Below are 16,505 nucleotides of genomic sequence, written 5' to 3' on the forward strand. Positions count from 1 at the left end.
GCTATCATGGACTATCCTTTTCTAAAAATCAACTTTGACTGAAGATTGTCTTCCTTCTTGTATAAAATGTTACCAGCTTTGGGCCAGGAGATGAGTAAGTGAGGACCTTGGAGCAAATGCCCCAAACCCAGGGAAAGCCTCCTGCTGCAGCACAGTCTATACCAACAATGTCCCTGGGATAAGACTAAAATGAGCACATTGTTTGAGGCTGAGCTCTGGATACCTGGCCGCCTCTGAGGGCGCCTAGCTCACGTGCTGAGTAACTGCTCTTCCTTTGGCACTACTTTGATTTAGACCTGTTGATTTGAAAACTGGTATTTCCTCTTTTTTGCGGCCTTGCCTCCCCTTCCCCCACTGGCCCAGCCCCCTTCCCTGCACCTTAGACTTGCGCTCCTCTCTTTTAACGTCCCTTTGCTCTCCTGCCTGAGAAAGGACTGGATTTCACACCTAATTAAAAAGATTGCATTGCCTGCTGTTCCCTTTCTTGTTCCTTTCTCTTATTCGCAGGCAGCTTTTTATTCTCATGCTAAGTCCTATCCGTGGACCCCTGCGGCTTGCAGGGCAGGCAGGGGCAAAGTTCCTCTAAAGCTGAGCGCCAGGCCCCCTCACCACCCATTCCTGCAGGCAGATTTCACCTTGGGGACTCAGCCCTGCTCCAGCCCCATCCATTTGTGCGCTTGCAGAACCGTCACTGAAGAGTAGTGACAACCTCACTGTCCACAGGACATTCCTGGAATGTTCCCACTGAGTGTCATCACAGACTGGCTTTCTTGCTCTGGTAGAAAGCCAGGTGGGTAGTTTATTCTTTAAAATATATGAAGAGAGCTATTTTTAATAACACTTTTCTCTTTGCCATCAGTTTTATTGTCATTCCACTGTGGGTTTCCTTAAGGCAATGTGGCATTTTCAGATACACAAAAATCTATGTAAAGTTGTGTAGTTTTGAAGATTTGGGATTTCCAGGGGAGAGAGGTTAGTTGGTTTGGGGGTGTTGGGAGGTTTTGTGGGGTTTTTTTTCTTGGTTATTTTGAATAGCCCAAATGCCTATTCAGTGCCAGTCTCGAAAAGAATGGAGTTAGCATTTTCACACCATTCCTTCCTATACAGTCCTGAATACCATCTAATCAAGATTTGTTTTCAATGGGGGGGACAGATCTACAGTAGGCTATTTCAAATTTATCCCATTGGAATCTATACATTAATGCCCATTGGATGAAAAGGACGTGCTCACAAAAGCCTGGAATTTGCCTTACTGTGGCAGAAACTTTCCCACTGTATTCGTCTTAAAAATAAAAGCAAGCCTGGGAAAGGAATTGCCTCGGCATTGTGTGCTGGAGGAGTGAGGCGTGCTTGAATGGAGAGGCAGCCTTTCCATCACATCTGTACCACTATCAGCAAAAGAGAAGTCAGCCTTTCACGGCAGCTCGCTGCGGTGGGGGCCTAGTGTACTGAGGGAGATGTTTAGAGTCTTGTCCATAGGAATCCAGAAGGCTGATAGGGACAGCTTGTATCTTTGTAGCTTGTATCTTGTAGAGTTTTCCTTTTCTTCTGTGGTTCTTGGTGAAGTGGCTGAAAACAGTAATGTAATAGTCAAATTTGCTATATAGCAAATAATCTCATTATTTAGATTTGCTAAATCTTCACTCCAGCTTTGTCAGAGTTTTCTCATGAAAGTGTGTGTGTGAAAATATGTAAGATAAAATAGATTTTTAGTACTCTCTCATCTCTTAAGCAATGTCTATCATAGCTTTTAGTCTCTTTGTCTCTTTTTCAGATGAGAATGAGCGTAGCCCTAGATTCTTAGTTACTCACGTGTCCCTCTTCACAGTACCAAGAAGTATGGGTTCTGATCCCAACTCTGCTACTTGTTTGCTTGATGCGTACAACTTTGATCAAATCAGATAGAAACTTTAGAACCATAACTTCCTCTTGCCTCATAGAAAACAGCAATAAAAAATAAAATGTCCTGAAATTTACCACAAAACCTGCAGAAACAAAGGAGGTCTTAGGTAGAGAATTTCATACTGTATAAAATGCTATAAGGACATTAACAAGGGTAACAATTGGGAAGGGAATGCTCCTTAGAATCCGCTAAAGGAAGTCAGTTGGATCGTCTACCTCTGCAGTGCAGTCCCTGTGAGTGGCACCATGGTCACATATGCTTTGAAAAGATGTCTAATAAGCCCACCTTGCCCAGAGATGGCGATCCTCCTGCCATCTGTGTACAGCCAGCTAACTGCTTAAATGAGAGAGAGGCTTCGGTGACAGTGAAAGCATGTGTAGAAAGTAATACATTTGAGTCCCAGGACTAATTGGTTTATTTCTCATAAATAAATAGACATATTGTACACGCTGACATGCACGTGGACGTGTTTAAGTTAGATGGCCGTAGCTATGGTGAAGTCCCCAGGCCTAGAAGCAGGAAGGCTGGAGGAAGTCTTTAGCTTTCACTTAAGAGCTGATGGTTGCAGCAGCTGAATGGACCCCTGATGTGGCACACAGGCCAATTTCCCTAGGGTTGCTTACTACAAGATACAGAGATCTAGGTTGCAATTGGTGTGAGGCTGCTTTGTTCTGAAAGCCCACTTCCTTGGCCTCTCTCAACCTGATAGCTTGGTTTTGGATTCATACTCTTCTCACCATTGTGACCAAATCATGACAGAAAAAACCTTGAGGGAGTGTCCTAGCTGGATTCCCGTTCCCGTGATAAAGACCATGTTCCAAACTAACTTGGTAAGCAAAGGGTTTATGCTGTTTTACAGGTTAGAGTCCGTTATGGAGGAAAGTTAAGGCCGCATCTAGAAGGGAAGCTGAGATCTGAATATATTGTATATAAAAAAAAATTTTTCAAAAAAAAATGGAAGTAAGGAAGGATAGAGGAAGTGAGCCTCCAGGGAGGAATGAAGCAGAACCAGCAGGAACACTGTGTGGTCCTTTGAATAAGAATGGCCCACATGGGTTGAGGGATTTGAATGCTCAGTCCTCAGGGAGTGGCAATCCTTGATAATGATTAGGGGCTATGGCATTGTTCGAGTAGGTGTAGCCTTTTTGGAGGAAGTGTCTCCCTGGGGGAGGGCTTTGGGATTTCAAAAGCCCAAGCCTGGCTCAGTATCGCTCTCTTCCGGCCTACGGATCTAGACGTGGAACTCTGAGCTGGTTCTCCAGCACCAAGTCTGCTTGTGTGCCGCAAGGTCCCCGCCATGATGATCATGGACTAAACTTCTGGAACTGTAAGCCAGCCCCACTTAAATGCTTTATTTTTAAGAGTTGCCGTGGTCCGGGTGTCTTTTCCCCGCTGTAGAGCACTAAGACAGCGTGCCTCCCAACTTCTCAGCCTCGTTTTTCACACCAAGACCATCTGCCCAGGGCTCTCCTTCATCAATTATTAGCAATCAAGAAATTGCCCCCATAGCAACAGGTTAATCTGATGGAGGCAATTTCTCAATTGGGATTCCCCCTTCCCTGGTGTCTCTGGCTTATGTCAAGTTGACAATAACTAAGTACCACTGGGAGGAAAGGTTTTTCTTGGGTCGTGGTGTCAGAGGGTTCAGCTCAGGCTTGGTTGGCCCCGGTGTAACAGTGGACATATATGTGGTTCTTCACTGTATTATACACAGGAAGCAGAAAATTCGAAACCCCACAGCAAGATCAGCCCCAAAGGGCCCCTTGACCTGTGATTACTTACTCCAGCCAGGCCCGCCCTCCTACCTTTAACCACCTCCCCAAATAGTGTCTTACTTTTAATCTACTAAGGGCTTAATCAGCTCAGTAGGCCAGACCCTCATAATCTAGTCATCGACGATAATTCCCTCTCGGACAGAACCAGAAGTGTTCCTCACTAGTCTTTCAGGTACCTCTTAATCCAGGCATGTCTTCTGTCCAAAGGGAGCATTGCAGATTGTGAAGTGACTGTGTGGGTCTGGCTGAAGAATGACTTGTAGAAAGGTATCTTGAGAGACCCAGAGGTGAGGTAGAAAATGGGGCGTGCCTGGGGCTGTGCTGTACATGTCCGTTTTCTTCTCTGCATGGAGCCATGCTAGCATTAGCATCTGGCTTGACAGCCTGAAACATAGGGATGGGAGTTGGTCAGATGCGCAGAGCTTCCACAGAGATTATTTTCTTCCTCCTGGGGGCTGTTTAATAGTTCTACAAAACATCCTATTGCTCAAAGAAAGCTTGTATCCCACCTTTAGATCCCTTCCTGGTCTCCTGGCCTGGTTATTAACAGTGCTCTCTTTCACTCCAAAAGTGGCTTTTTTGAATAATAAATGTGATCACCTAGTGTGACCACACTCAGCACATCCAGCTCCGGTCTTTTAAGACATTCTTCCCAAGTACTTTAATTCCAGTACTCAGTACTCGGGAGGCAGAGGCAAGCAGATCTCAAGGCCGGCCTCCGCTATGTAGTGAGTTTCAGGACCACCTAAGTGACATAGTAAGAACCTATCTCAAAAAGAAAGAGAGAGAGAGGGAGAGAGAGAGAGAGAGAGAGAGAGAGAGAGAGAGAGAGAAAGGAAAAATCCTTCATTAAGCATCAGCAGCACCTGTATCACAAAGAGTCATCCTTGAAAGTGCTCAGACTGTCAGGGACTGTAAGAAGAGTGCAGGTACTGAAAGCAGCGAGAAAGTGCCCCTCCTGCAGGCAGATTGCTTACCCTACAATCTGGAAAGCATGGTGAAAGCTGTTTGCTAAACATCTTAGGCTGGGTTGAATTTTCCTAGAATTTTTACTTATATGGTATGGGATACAATACGTGCCATGTATACTAGGAAGGGATTTTTAAACTATGAATACTGATACTGCCTATCAATAAAAATAAGAAACTTCAGTAGTAACTTGAGAAGAGGTGAAATTAAAATTTCCCAGAGGACTTGGGATTTGGCCTAACCAAAGTAAGGTGGAGTGTTCCCTAAATTCAAATACATCTTGGTCCACTCTGTTCTTCATGCGGTAGCTACAGAAATAGCAGGCAACAACCTATCTGGTTATCCTTTGAGAAGACAACTTCGCCTGAAATTTTTGGGTTCTGGTATGAATGTGATATCCCATATAGCTGCAACACTAAAACCAGGGGTGGAGAGAAACTCAAGGCCTTGGTTGCCTAGGCTGTGTGAGCAGCCTGACCAACTTGTGTGCGTCTTCAAGGTTCTGGCTACGAGTGTTAGAAATCCAATCAGCGAAATCTGACTATGCGCCCTGTCTTGTATTTGCCTCACTGTACTGCAGGTGACATCAGTTGCAAGGGGATGACCGAGCGCATTCACAGCATCAACCTTCACAACTTCAGCAATTCCGTGCTCGAGACCCTCAACGAGCAGCGCAACCGTGGCCACTTCTGTGACGTGACGGTTCGCATCCACGGGAGCATGCTGCGCGCACACCGCTGCGTGCTGGCAGCCGGCAGCCCCTTTTTCCAAGACAAGCTGCTGCTGGGCTACAGTGACATCGAAATCCCATCGGTGGTGTCAGTACAGTCGGTGCAAAAGCTCATTGACTTCATGTACAGCGGTGTGCTGCGAGTCTCACAGTCGGAAGCTCTGCAGATCCTCACAGCTGCCAGCATCCTGCAGATCAAAACAGTCATAGATGAGTGCACACGCATCGTGTCTCAAAATGTGGGCGATGTGTTCCCCGGCATCCAGGATTCTGGCCAGGACACACCAAGAGGCACACCAGAGTCAGGCACATCTGGCCAGAGCAGTGACACGGAATCAGGCTACCTGCAGAGCCATCCACAACACAGTGTGGACAGAATCTACTCGGCACTGTACGCTTGTTCCATGCAGAATGGCAGCGGCGAGCGCTCCTTCTACAGCGGTGCAGTGGTCAGCCACCACGAAACTGCACTCGGCCTGCCCCGTGACCACCACATAGAAGACCCCAGCTGGATCACACGCATCCATGAGCGCTCGCAGCAGATGGAGCGCTACCTGTCCACCACCCCTGAGACCACACACTGCCGCAAGCAGCCCCGGCCCGTGCGCATCCAGACTCTCGTGGGCAACATCCACATCAAGCAGGAAATGGAAGATGACTATGACTACTATGGGCAGCAAAGGGTGCAGATCCTAGAGCGCAATGAATCCGAGGAGTGCACGGAAGACACTGACCAGGCCGAGGGCACCGAGAGCGAGCCCAAAGGTGAAAGCTTTGATTCCGGGGTCAGCTCCTCTATTGGCACTGAGCCTGACTCAGTGGAGCAACAGTTTGGGGCAGGAGCCACAAGGGACGGTCAGGCGGAACCCGCCCAACCTGAGCAGGCAGCGGAAGCTCCAACTGAGGGCAGTGTCCAGCCAAACCAGCTAGAAACAGGGGCCTCCTCTCCGGAGAGAAGCAACGAGGTAGAGATGGACAATACAGTGATCACTGTCAGTAACAGCTCCGAGAAGGGTGTCCTGCAACAGCCGTCAGTCAACACATCCATTGGGCAACCATTGCCAAGTACCCAGCTCTATTTACGCCAGACAGAAACGCTCACCAGCAACCTGAGGATGCCTCTGACCTTGACCAGCAACACACAGGTCATTGGCACAGCTGGCAACACCTACCTGCCAGCCCTCTTCACTACCCAGCCCGCGGGCAGTGGCCCCAAGCCTTTTCTCTTCAGCCTGCCACAGCCCCTGACAGGCCAGCAGACCCAGTTTGTGACAGTGTCCCAGCCCGGCCTGTCCACCTTTACTGCACAGCTGCCAGCGCCACAGCCCCTGGCATCATCTGCAGGCCACAGCACAGCCAGTGGGCAAGGTGAAAAAAAGCCTTATGAGTGTACTCTCTGCAACAAGACTTTCACAGCCAAACAGAACTACGTCAAGCACATGTTCGTCCATACAGGTGAGTGCTGCTTCTCTGAAGACTTGGCAACAGGGTATTTAGGGCTGTGGGAGGGGCAGAACAGGAGAACAGGTAGAAGGGGAAGGGTTGGAGTCATCTTTCAAATTTCAAAGAAACCCCACCGTGGACCCCTTCTAGAAGTCTAGCTATGCCCGACATAGGAATGAAGTACCCCAAATCATAAACACCCTATATGGAAAAAGGATGTCGTAGGAGTGTGCAGCCTGCAGAAGAGAAGAGTCAGGACATCATATCCAACACCTAAGTATTGACGTGGTATAGGTTCAAAGCTTGCTCTTTGGAGGCAGATTGCTCAGCCTGGCCCAGTTACTTACTACTAAACTGTAGCACCTTGGAAGAAATCACTTAACTACTTTAAAGAGAGAGAAAATAGTAGTGATGTCCTTGTGCTGCTTTGAAGAATTATATTAACATGACTTACAGGTGTTCCTAGCATAGTAAGCACTGTATAAGTTGTAGCTATTGTTACCATTATTAAGATGGCTGGGAAGAGGAGACATTAAGTTTATTCTATTTGGCTCAAAAAATAAAATAAAATGGAACTGGGCAACTGAAAGCTCTACAGAGAGTCTTTCAACTAAATAAAAGAAAAAGTTGAACAAGCTGCTCAGAGCTGTTTGCTTCTGCAAAGGACTGGGCTTCTGTAATTTAAAGAGAGGATGGATTGTTTCATAAAGATACTGTCCAGAGTTCTTGGGAAAGATAATGGTTCCCTGGACTCTACCACGCCGGAGACAAAGGTCTGCAGACCTCCGAGGCTGCCCTTTCCCTAGCTCTATAGTGGGACACAACTAGAAGGGCCTCCATATAAGAGATCATCTGTGCGGTTATGGCTTCACGGGGGTTCTCGTAGGACTAAAGTCACTGAGCACAGCGACAATCGTATTTGAAATTCTTACAGTAGTCATTCTCATGGCAAAAATTTGAGTCTAGAATAGTTATGTTAAATCAAATCATTTGTCAGGGAATACTTACATACTTGAATTCTAATATAGAGGAAATATTCACTCCTCAGAGCAGCCTAATTTCTCACACCAGGCTAATACAAATCTAAGAGATAGAGTATAAAGCACATTTATATAGACTATACTTTATATAAAGAGATACTTTAAATATATATTTTTATATAAATATAAATATATATTTTATATATAATGCACTATATATATATTTTTATATATAATGCACATTTAAATAGAGTATACTTTACATGTAAATACTGTATATTATATATAATATATATAAAGTATATATATAAAGTACATTTAAGTAGAGGACTAGAAGAAAAGGGAAGACATTGATAAATAAGGACACTCCATATGCAGTTGAAAAACTGAACTAGCACAATGCCTAAGCTGAACTTTGCCCTCTTTGTAGTTCAGTCTAACTCCGGATATGATGTTAGATGTCGTGTGGCTGTATGCCGATCACTTGTGCTTGAGTTTTACTTTGCACACCTCCTGATACACACAGAGATTCATTGCTGAACTTAGAAAATTAGGTAGTGGTAAATCACTATGTTTACTTAGGGCAAGGGCTAATGCAGTGATAACCTGAAATCAATCGAATTAACCAAACAGCATTTTTTAGGAGTGGAGTATTATATTGCAAATGTGCTCTCAAGTAGTTTTATCCTTTTCATCAAAAAACAGCTGACTTAACAGCCATGAAAATTAAGTATAGCACAAGTGGGAGAGCCGTTTCTGCAAGTATCTCTTTAGCCAAAGCTGACTTTGTTAATCTTGGACCATGTACATATCTTCTCTCCTCTTTAGTGTCTTCTATAGTCCCATCAGATAGAAAACATCTCTCCAGCCCCAGGCATTTTATTCTTTAAAAAACAACTTTTGCCCTTTCATTCTAGAGTCATTTGGCACTAGCAGTTTAGAAAGTTCATCTATATTTCAATATTGAACATGGAAGCAAAAGAATTAGAGAAAAAGAAAGCTAGTACCGGTCTTCTTTCATGGGACAAAGCAGGGTTCGTTCTCACTTCTCCTATCAAGAGACAAAACTGAGGTCAAAATAAAGAAGTGAGAGAGATCAGAAGACAGAGGTGGAGGATGTTAGAAGGATAAGCCTTGGTGTTGCCATGGATGTCAAGGCAAGCAACTTAGCAGGGTATCATATATTTTATCTGGAAACTCCAGGTGGAACTTTCCTTTAAGATCCAAACTTAGGGCATTTTACTTTAAAAAAAATCTATAAATGAATATGGGCTAGCATATGTAGTTTCTTAGCAAATGTTTGTTGAGTGAGTATGTAAATGAATGTTCAAAATGTGGACATGCTTTCCAGGAGAGCTTAATTCAAGGAACTTATACATAAATGCATTCTTTTCTCTGCACGACTTTTAGATTTCTTTCTTTAAAAAAAATAGCTTTAGAATATATTGTGGGGTATCTATATTCCCACTTGTGGTTTTTAACCAACAAATTATAGTTCTTTGGTTTTTTTTTGAACCATATTATCAGCAGCCCATCCATTGGTGATGCTTTTTAGCCCATTGATATCCTTTGCACTTAAGATAATTCTGCTCATTTCTTTGGGAGCACAGTTTTTTCAGCCATGAATTCAGTGTGGAAAGAGTAATACCTGTAACATATCCGTGTTAGCAATAGGGTTCTAGGAGAGACACAAGACAGTGGTTTGACCATCTGTATAGGAATTGAACTATTAATTCTGTCAAGACAGTGGGTATCTTTTTAGAGGAGGAAAGCCACTTTGTAACTGAGTGACTTTAAGCAAGTTCTAGTTTGAACCTGAATCACAGTTTTTCAGGTCTTAATAATAGGTTACTCTGAGGATTAAGTAATGGATACAAAAGCACTAGACTATAAATGCTGTGTCATTATCACAGTCACTTAGGAATATATATTACAGAAATACCATGCATTTTCCAGCATGTTCTAGGGGGAAAGAACTGCTCACAGTGGAAGGAGGAGTCAGCAAGGGTTGGGCACATACTTATATTACTCTCTCAGCTATTGTTCATTTGCTGGCTGATCTTTAGAATATTAGCACAGAAGTAACAGGAGCTAGCATTTTCTGGGGTGTTAATACTGCCCCACTCATAATACCACTGTAAGAGGTCAGGTGATGTAGACCAAGTTCCCCAGGTATTTAAAATTCTACTTAACATCAGACTACCTGGACTGTCAGTGTGGCCACAGAAGTTTGTGAATGTGTGGGTTCCCAGTTGGCAGTCTTTCTTAGACAGTCAGCAGGAAGCAGGCAGAAAGGCCAGCAGGTGATGGTACCAGCTCTATCCTGTTGCTACATGCCCTCCTTCACCAGACACCTCCAGGAGAGCAGCTACGCAGCCATTGACATCCTGCTGTCGGGCCGCAGCTCACCTCCACTCTTAGTACCATGCCTTTTCCCGTTTTCTGGTCCAGTCTTCATTTTCCCCATTCACTGGACCTGCACTCCCCAGAACACCTCTGCTCCCTCATCCTCTGCCTTCCTTGCTGTTTTATGTCTTACCAAGATCCATGCCTTGGTTTTCTCACCCCCTCCTCCACTATCCACACTGTGCTCACCCAAAGAATAGTAGGCATTGTGGTACAGCAGAAGATGGAAAGGCAGAGACAGTGGGAGGCATAGGTAGAGCAGAAAACTGCATTTACTGTTCTTTACACAGCCCAGGAAAACCTTGACGAGAATAAGAAATAATCAGTAGAGTTCTTGCTGAGCCCCCAGTGCTAAGATCACAATGCAGACTTGGGGTGGTTGGACCTGTTATGATGGCTTTCACTGAAATGGCGTGAACCCTCTGTACCCACTTACTATCATCTTTATTTCCTTCCTTGTCTGTCATAATGGAGTTAAGTATCAGAGCTGACCCTTGAGGGGTTAAAGAGCAGGCATTGAAAAATTGAGCAAAACATAAACTTTCACCACTCCATCCTTGAAAAGCCAGTATAGGCCTCTGTCCTGGTTCTTCACTTGCTGGTTGGCTTCTCAGCCTCCAGTGCTCAGTTACTGACAGGCAGGAAATACCCTGTCTATGTTTGGGTTGACATTTTGTTCTTGGTACCACGTGTTCCGTTAACATGAGTAAGTAAGAGTGGACTGTATGCCTCGCTTTTAATTACTAGCTTCACTAAAACAGCCTGCTTTGGGAATCATCTGAAAATGTCTTTCTTTTTATTTTGGTTTGGTTTTTAACTCAGTACTCACTTTCTTATGCAGTGAAGTGATTTCTCAGTTGGTTTACTTTATCCTCATTTCCTGCAGGCTGGATGGAACAGTTTAGCTTTCCTTAAAATGACCTTTACTTTGTACCAAGTGCCTCCCCAGTTTCTCAAACAAATCCACACACATATGCTTTTGGAACTATTATTAAGTTATTGATTAGGAAACCGAGGCGTAGAAAGCCTAGATAACATGCCCAAGTCACTCAGTCAAGAAACAATCCATATCTGAGTCCTCCAGCAGGGAGGACTCCTTGTGTCCGCTGCTCTTCCTGTTGTGGCTCACATTTCCTCTTGGCGTTTTGTGACCCTTCCTAACTGTGCAGACTTGCTGATGTGAACTGTAGGCTTAAATCTGGAAAGCCATCTGTGACTGTTAATCACGTTCACCTCGCATTTCTCTCTTGGAGAGGCACAGTCTACAGACCATTCATTTCGTGATTACTGCCCCCTTTCCTTTAAGGTTTGCCATAAGTGACATGTAGGGATGGAACGTTGCATGATGCTGTTTGAAATCCTTCCACAACAAGAAGAGCCAGTCCAGGCAGATGTGATGGGAAAATACATCTCGGTCATCAGGCAGTCCCTGAAATGGCCAGCTCCAGCATCTCAGTGCTGGAGTAACTACAGAGAGTACCTTCCTCAGAGTAGCTCCCAGGTGCCTTGTGCATACTTTCCTGTGGCAGGCTAGAGAACTGGATTCTTTGTGCTGTTTAAAAATGTGGAGCTGCCAAAGCATTGAGTGATTAAGCAGGTTGCCCTCAGGTCATTTGCTGACAAGGCCAGGACTAGAGGCCTCAGGGGTTGTGGACCACCCTGAGATGAAGATCAGTAAATCCACAGAGCCTTAGCAAGTGCTTGGTCCAATCTATCGCTCACAGAAGACAGACAAACCCAGAGAGATGAAAACACTTAAAAAGCCCAGGGTCACACAAGTAATTACTGGCATGACCATGCTACATGCATACAAACAATGCGCATACATATGAGATGGAGGGAAAGATGGCCACTGTGAAGAATCAATTTATGGTTGGATTAGAAGGGTGTGAAAGGAAGGAGCCTTGGTGGTGACCTTGCCTAGAGGAAGAGCGCAGTCAGAGGTGAGAGCTGCAGACAGCAAGAGCATTTTAACAGGGAGATTCACCTTCCCACCAGCCAAAATACCATCTGCAGTTTAAGATACGCTTCCTATTAAAGGTGGCAGGTGGACATGTTTGAAGAGCTAGTTGGGCACTTCTCATAGCCACTGTAATTGTACCGAGTACAAGCATGGCAAAGAGCAGCTGAGTAGCAAGCATGTTTACTGCTGACAGAAATGCCTCAACTAAAAATAACATGCATGACTGTCTGTAAGGGATCTCTCCCTTACAGAAACCTTACCAGTGTAAACACTATGCATAGGCTGAGATCTTTAGCAAGCTGGAAGTCTTCCCTAGATTCTATTGTTTTAATCTAAAAATTATTCTTTCAGCCCTAAGAGCCTCTACATCATGCGTCCTCATTAGAATGAGGAATTCTAATTCTTTAATCCAAGCCCCCTTATTTTAGACAATACCAAGAAAATTGTCTAGTGAGAGAAAGTTCCACAAGGTGAAGCGTGAGTATGAAGCATTCAGTGCAGACTGGCCTGATGAAGGTCCAGTGAATAAGCCTTTGTTTTCTTGCTCTCGTGCCCATGGCCTCCTTCAGAATGGGAAATGAGAAGAACGCTCAAGGCCCTGTGGAAATGTGAGCTAACTCAAGTTTAAGGAGTAGATCCCTGGTCCAGCTGTATATTTCAGATGTGGAAACCTTACCTTAGAGGGTCTCGAGCTTGAGGTTTTGCAAATGCTACTTCAGGCTGTCAGTAATGAGGTGGAAGGGGTGGATCACACGCTTTAGAGAGTGCATGTCAACCATCAAAATCAGAAAGCAGCAAGTGCTGAGAACCAATACTACTAATAAAAGCTAGTCTTTAAGCAGTTATGCAAAGTGGTGTCCCAGACCCATAGACTTTACTTCTAGAAGGTCGCTCATGTGACTGTTCAGTGACTGTTCTTACCTTAAGATTTTTAACTAGCGCGATCATTTAGTTTCAGAGCCAATGTTAGACAAAGCAGTAAACACACAAGAAAGAAGGGCTTGTGCCAGCTGGCTAAGGAAAAAAAAATAGAAAAAAACTATTTTAGAAATTGACCTAAAAGTTCAAAAAACATATGGAATCATTTAATGGGGGAGGATGTAGCCTTGTAATAAGAATGCCATGCAAGTATTCCCACACCGCCCTTGGTGGTCTACAGAGTGATTCCATATGTATTTCATGTCAACACCGTCACAGGAGGTAAGTGGGACTGTGTACCTCGGAGGCTGTCGGTGATTTGTTAGAATGGTGCACACTGCGTCCTGCCTGTGCTTGAGCAGAGCCATGTGACTCAGAGATCAGTGGTTGGCCACCGTCTGTTCACCCTCCGCAGTCAGTGAGGCCAATCTGCAGAGCAGTGCTGTCAACACAAAATAGCCAGATCATTTTAGGTTTCACTCCAGGACGATTTTGTGAGACACAGATATACTGAAAGTGTAGACCAGCAGCCCATGCCTAGCGTCAATAACAGGTGTATACTAGGTCAAACCGTGGAAATGGAGACTTTCCAAAAAGAACCAAGTTATGTGACCAATATTCTCACTTCCCAAAGGTTTTAGAAAAGCCCTGCCTCCAAAGATATTCTCTTTGTTCTTCATTCGCTAATATTAACCGGAAATATGTAAATCCTTAATAATGGCTCCATGAATGATTCCTGTGGCCTTTTTTTCTTTTCAGGTGACCTTTGAAGAGTTAGGTTGTAATATGCTCTTACTTTGCAAGAGAGCCACTTTTAGTCTTGAGGAAATGGAAAACTCTAGGCTTTCCTGGCATCCTTGAAGCAAACTTCATCTGCACAAGAAAGCCAGGAAGGCCTAGATCTGTCCAACCAGGATGATCTTTGAAACAATCAAATTTTATTTTATTTTTTAAATTTTTTGTTTTTCTTTTGTGTTGTCTTGTTCTTCTGTCTCTCGTTCTCCCCCTTTGGTCGTGTCTTGTTCTGTCCTCTGGCTATCTCTCGCATATCACCAGGTGAGAAGCCCCATCAATGCAGCATCTGTTGGCGCTCCTTCTCCTTGAAGGATTACCTTATCAAGCACATGGTGACGCACACAGGAGTGAGAGCCTACCAGTGCAGTATCTGCAACAAGCGCTTCACCCAGAAGAGCTCCCTCAATGTGCACATGCGCCTGCACCGCGGGGAGAAGTCCTATGAGTGCTACATCTGCAAGAAGAAGTTCTCCCACAAGACCCTGCTGGAGCGACACGTGGCCCTGCACAGTGCCAGCAACGGGACCCCTCCGGCAGGCACACCCCCAGGTGCCCGCGCAGGCCCACCAGGCGTGGTGGCCTGCACGGAGGGGACCACTTACGTCTGCTCCGTCTGCCCAGCAAAGTTTGAGCAAATCGAGCAGTTCAACGACCACATGAGGATGCATGTGTCTGACGGATAAGTAATACCTTTCTCTCTTTCTTACGAACCAAACGAAACAACAACAAAAGAAATAAACAAACAAACAAACAAAAAGCTATGGCACTAGAATTTAAGAAATGTTTTGGTTTCATTTTTACTTTCTGTTTTTGTTTCTGTTCCGTTTCATTTTGTACTCCACGAAGAACTGTATTTTGCCTGCTGGTACATTACATTTCCGGAGGCTCGGGCAAATAAGACTTTTCCCAGTCTCCCTTGGATGGTGGCCTTAAGGCCTGGTAGTGCTTCAAGAGCTCCACTGGTTGGATCTCTAGCTACTGGCCTCTAAATACAACCCTTCTTTACAAAAAACAAAACAAAAAAAACAAAAACAAAAACAAAAAAAAGCAAAAAACCACACACAAAAAAAGCAAAACAAAAAAATCTTTTAAAAAAGTTAAAAAAAAGTTTAAAAAAAAGACAAAGTTGTTTTTCCACTCGTGAAGAGCACTACAAAGTCTATAAGGAGATGTAAAAGGCCTGCTGTCTGTAAGTACACCGCTCACAGTGTTTCAGTGGACATTTCACAGTTCTGGCCACTTGGACTTCATAGTAACCAGTTAAAACTGTAATATCGCTTCTGGCTGAGAACCCAGAAAAGGCCCTGCTGTTTCCACCTACCACATTATTAAAGGGCTGTGGGATGGGAGGGGGCAGTGAGCTCAGTGGTGTGAGGAAAAGTGGCATGGCAGGCTTCTCCCCCAATTCTGCCCAGTCCACACACCCTGGCCCACCTCCGCCACATCCCCCTCCCCTGTCAGCAGAAGCCAGAAGACTTGGACAAGCAACAGTGGCTATCGTATTTATTCAGTGTCTTCGCTGAGCCTCAGCCTCAGCGCAATCAGGAGGGACTTTCAAGAAAGGCAGGAATGCAGAGAAAATGGTAACAGATTCGCACCTATGTTTCTAGGTACAAGAGAAGGATTATTTCCAACAACCTTTGCAAAAAAAAAAAAAAAGTGTCAGGATATATTCTTGTGGAAGAGAAAAAGAAAGAGAAATGGAGGGTGGGGGGGAACAATAAAAGTTCTTGATGCTTTTTTAATTCAAAATTTTATAGAGGGGCAAAAGTGATGTTTACCAGATAGAATGCTGATTTTTTAAATATATTTACAACAGTATTTGTGTAAAAAAAAACAAAAAAGTGAGATTGTTAAAAGTAATTTTTTTTCTCATTTTGGTTTTGCATACACTGCCACCAATCCCTTCTCATTTACTTTGTCTCACACACACATATATATATATTTTTTGGTAAGTCAAGACTGTTAAGGTTAGCGATACTGCTTCCAGATAGAAAGAATAAAAGGCAACTAAAGTTATATTTGAAAGAGAGGAAGGATATTTTCTTCATATTTTTTCTTAAGTTCTTTTATTATTTTAAGTATTGCCTGGGTTGCTGAGGGCCTCAGAGGCCCACCCACCCCTGCTGTAATTTCAACTGCTGCTGTGTTTTGCTGTGTAGATCTTTGACTTCTGGCTTAAGTTGCTCCACTGAATCCTCTTCCATTGACCCATCTAGAATCCTGTCCTTTCTCCTGAGGGGGACGTGATCCTTTAGCAGATTTCCTACTTCTCCAACATCTTCACTGAGCTCTTCGGATTCTAGAATCCCTTGCTTTTATTTCTTTGATGAAACACTAGTAGTCTAGAGATCTTGACAGAGGGGGTTTGTTTTGTTTCTGGTCAGTCAGGAGCACTCCACAAAGTTCTCCCCTCCCACTGTGTGAACGTCACTATGAGAAGTCTGTTACAGACCACAATGCGTTGATGCCAAAACTCTTTCTTCCTTTCAGATGTCACCCCTGGACTCTTCCCACTATGCCTAAGAGGGCTAAAAGATGATCTCTCTACCTGATTATTAACCCTTGCTTTTTGGAAATTAACAATTTCCCACGCTAACATCCAGTGAAAACTGGCCCTGGA

General features: G+C 44.3%; 1 protein-coding gene across 36 annotated transcripts in view; it reads left to right on the top strand.

Moving 5' to 3' along the window:
• Nucleotides 1-14,888, top strand: part of Zbtb20 (zinc finger and BTB domain containing 20) — a 766,528-nt gene extending 751,640 nt beyond the window's left edge. For all 36 annotated transcript variants that reach the window (XM_075962725.1, XM_075962896.1, XM_075962754.1 and 33 more), the window contains 2 exons: nt 5,228-6,832; nt 14,144-14,888. In XM_075962725.1, the coding sequence (XP_075818840.1) occupies nt 5,228-6,832; nt 14,144-14,565 (2,027 nt within the window). In that variant the 3' untranslated portion in view covers nt 14,566-14,888. The remainder of the gene's footprint in view (nt 1-5,227; nt 6,833-14,143) is intronic.
• The last annotated feature ends 1,617 nt before the right edge of the window (nt 14,889-16,505 follow it).

This window comes from Microtus pennsylvanicus, chromosome 1 (genome assembly GCF_037038515.1).
Source record: "Microtus pennsylvanicus isolate mMicPen1 chromosome 1, mMicPen1.hap1, whole genome shotgun sequence".
Classification (NCBI taxonomy): Eukaryota; Metazoa; Chordata; class Mammalia; order Rodentia; family Cricetidae; genus Microtus; species Microtus pennsylvanicus.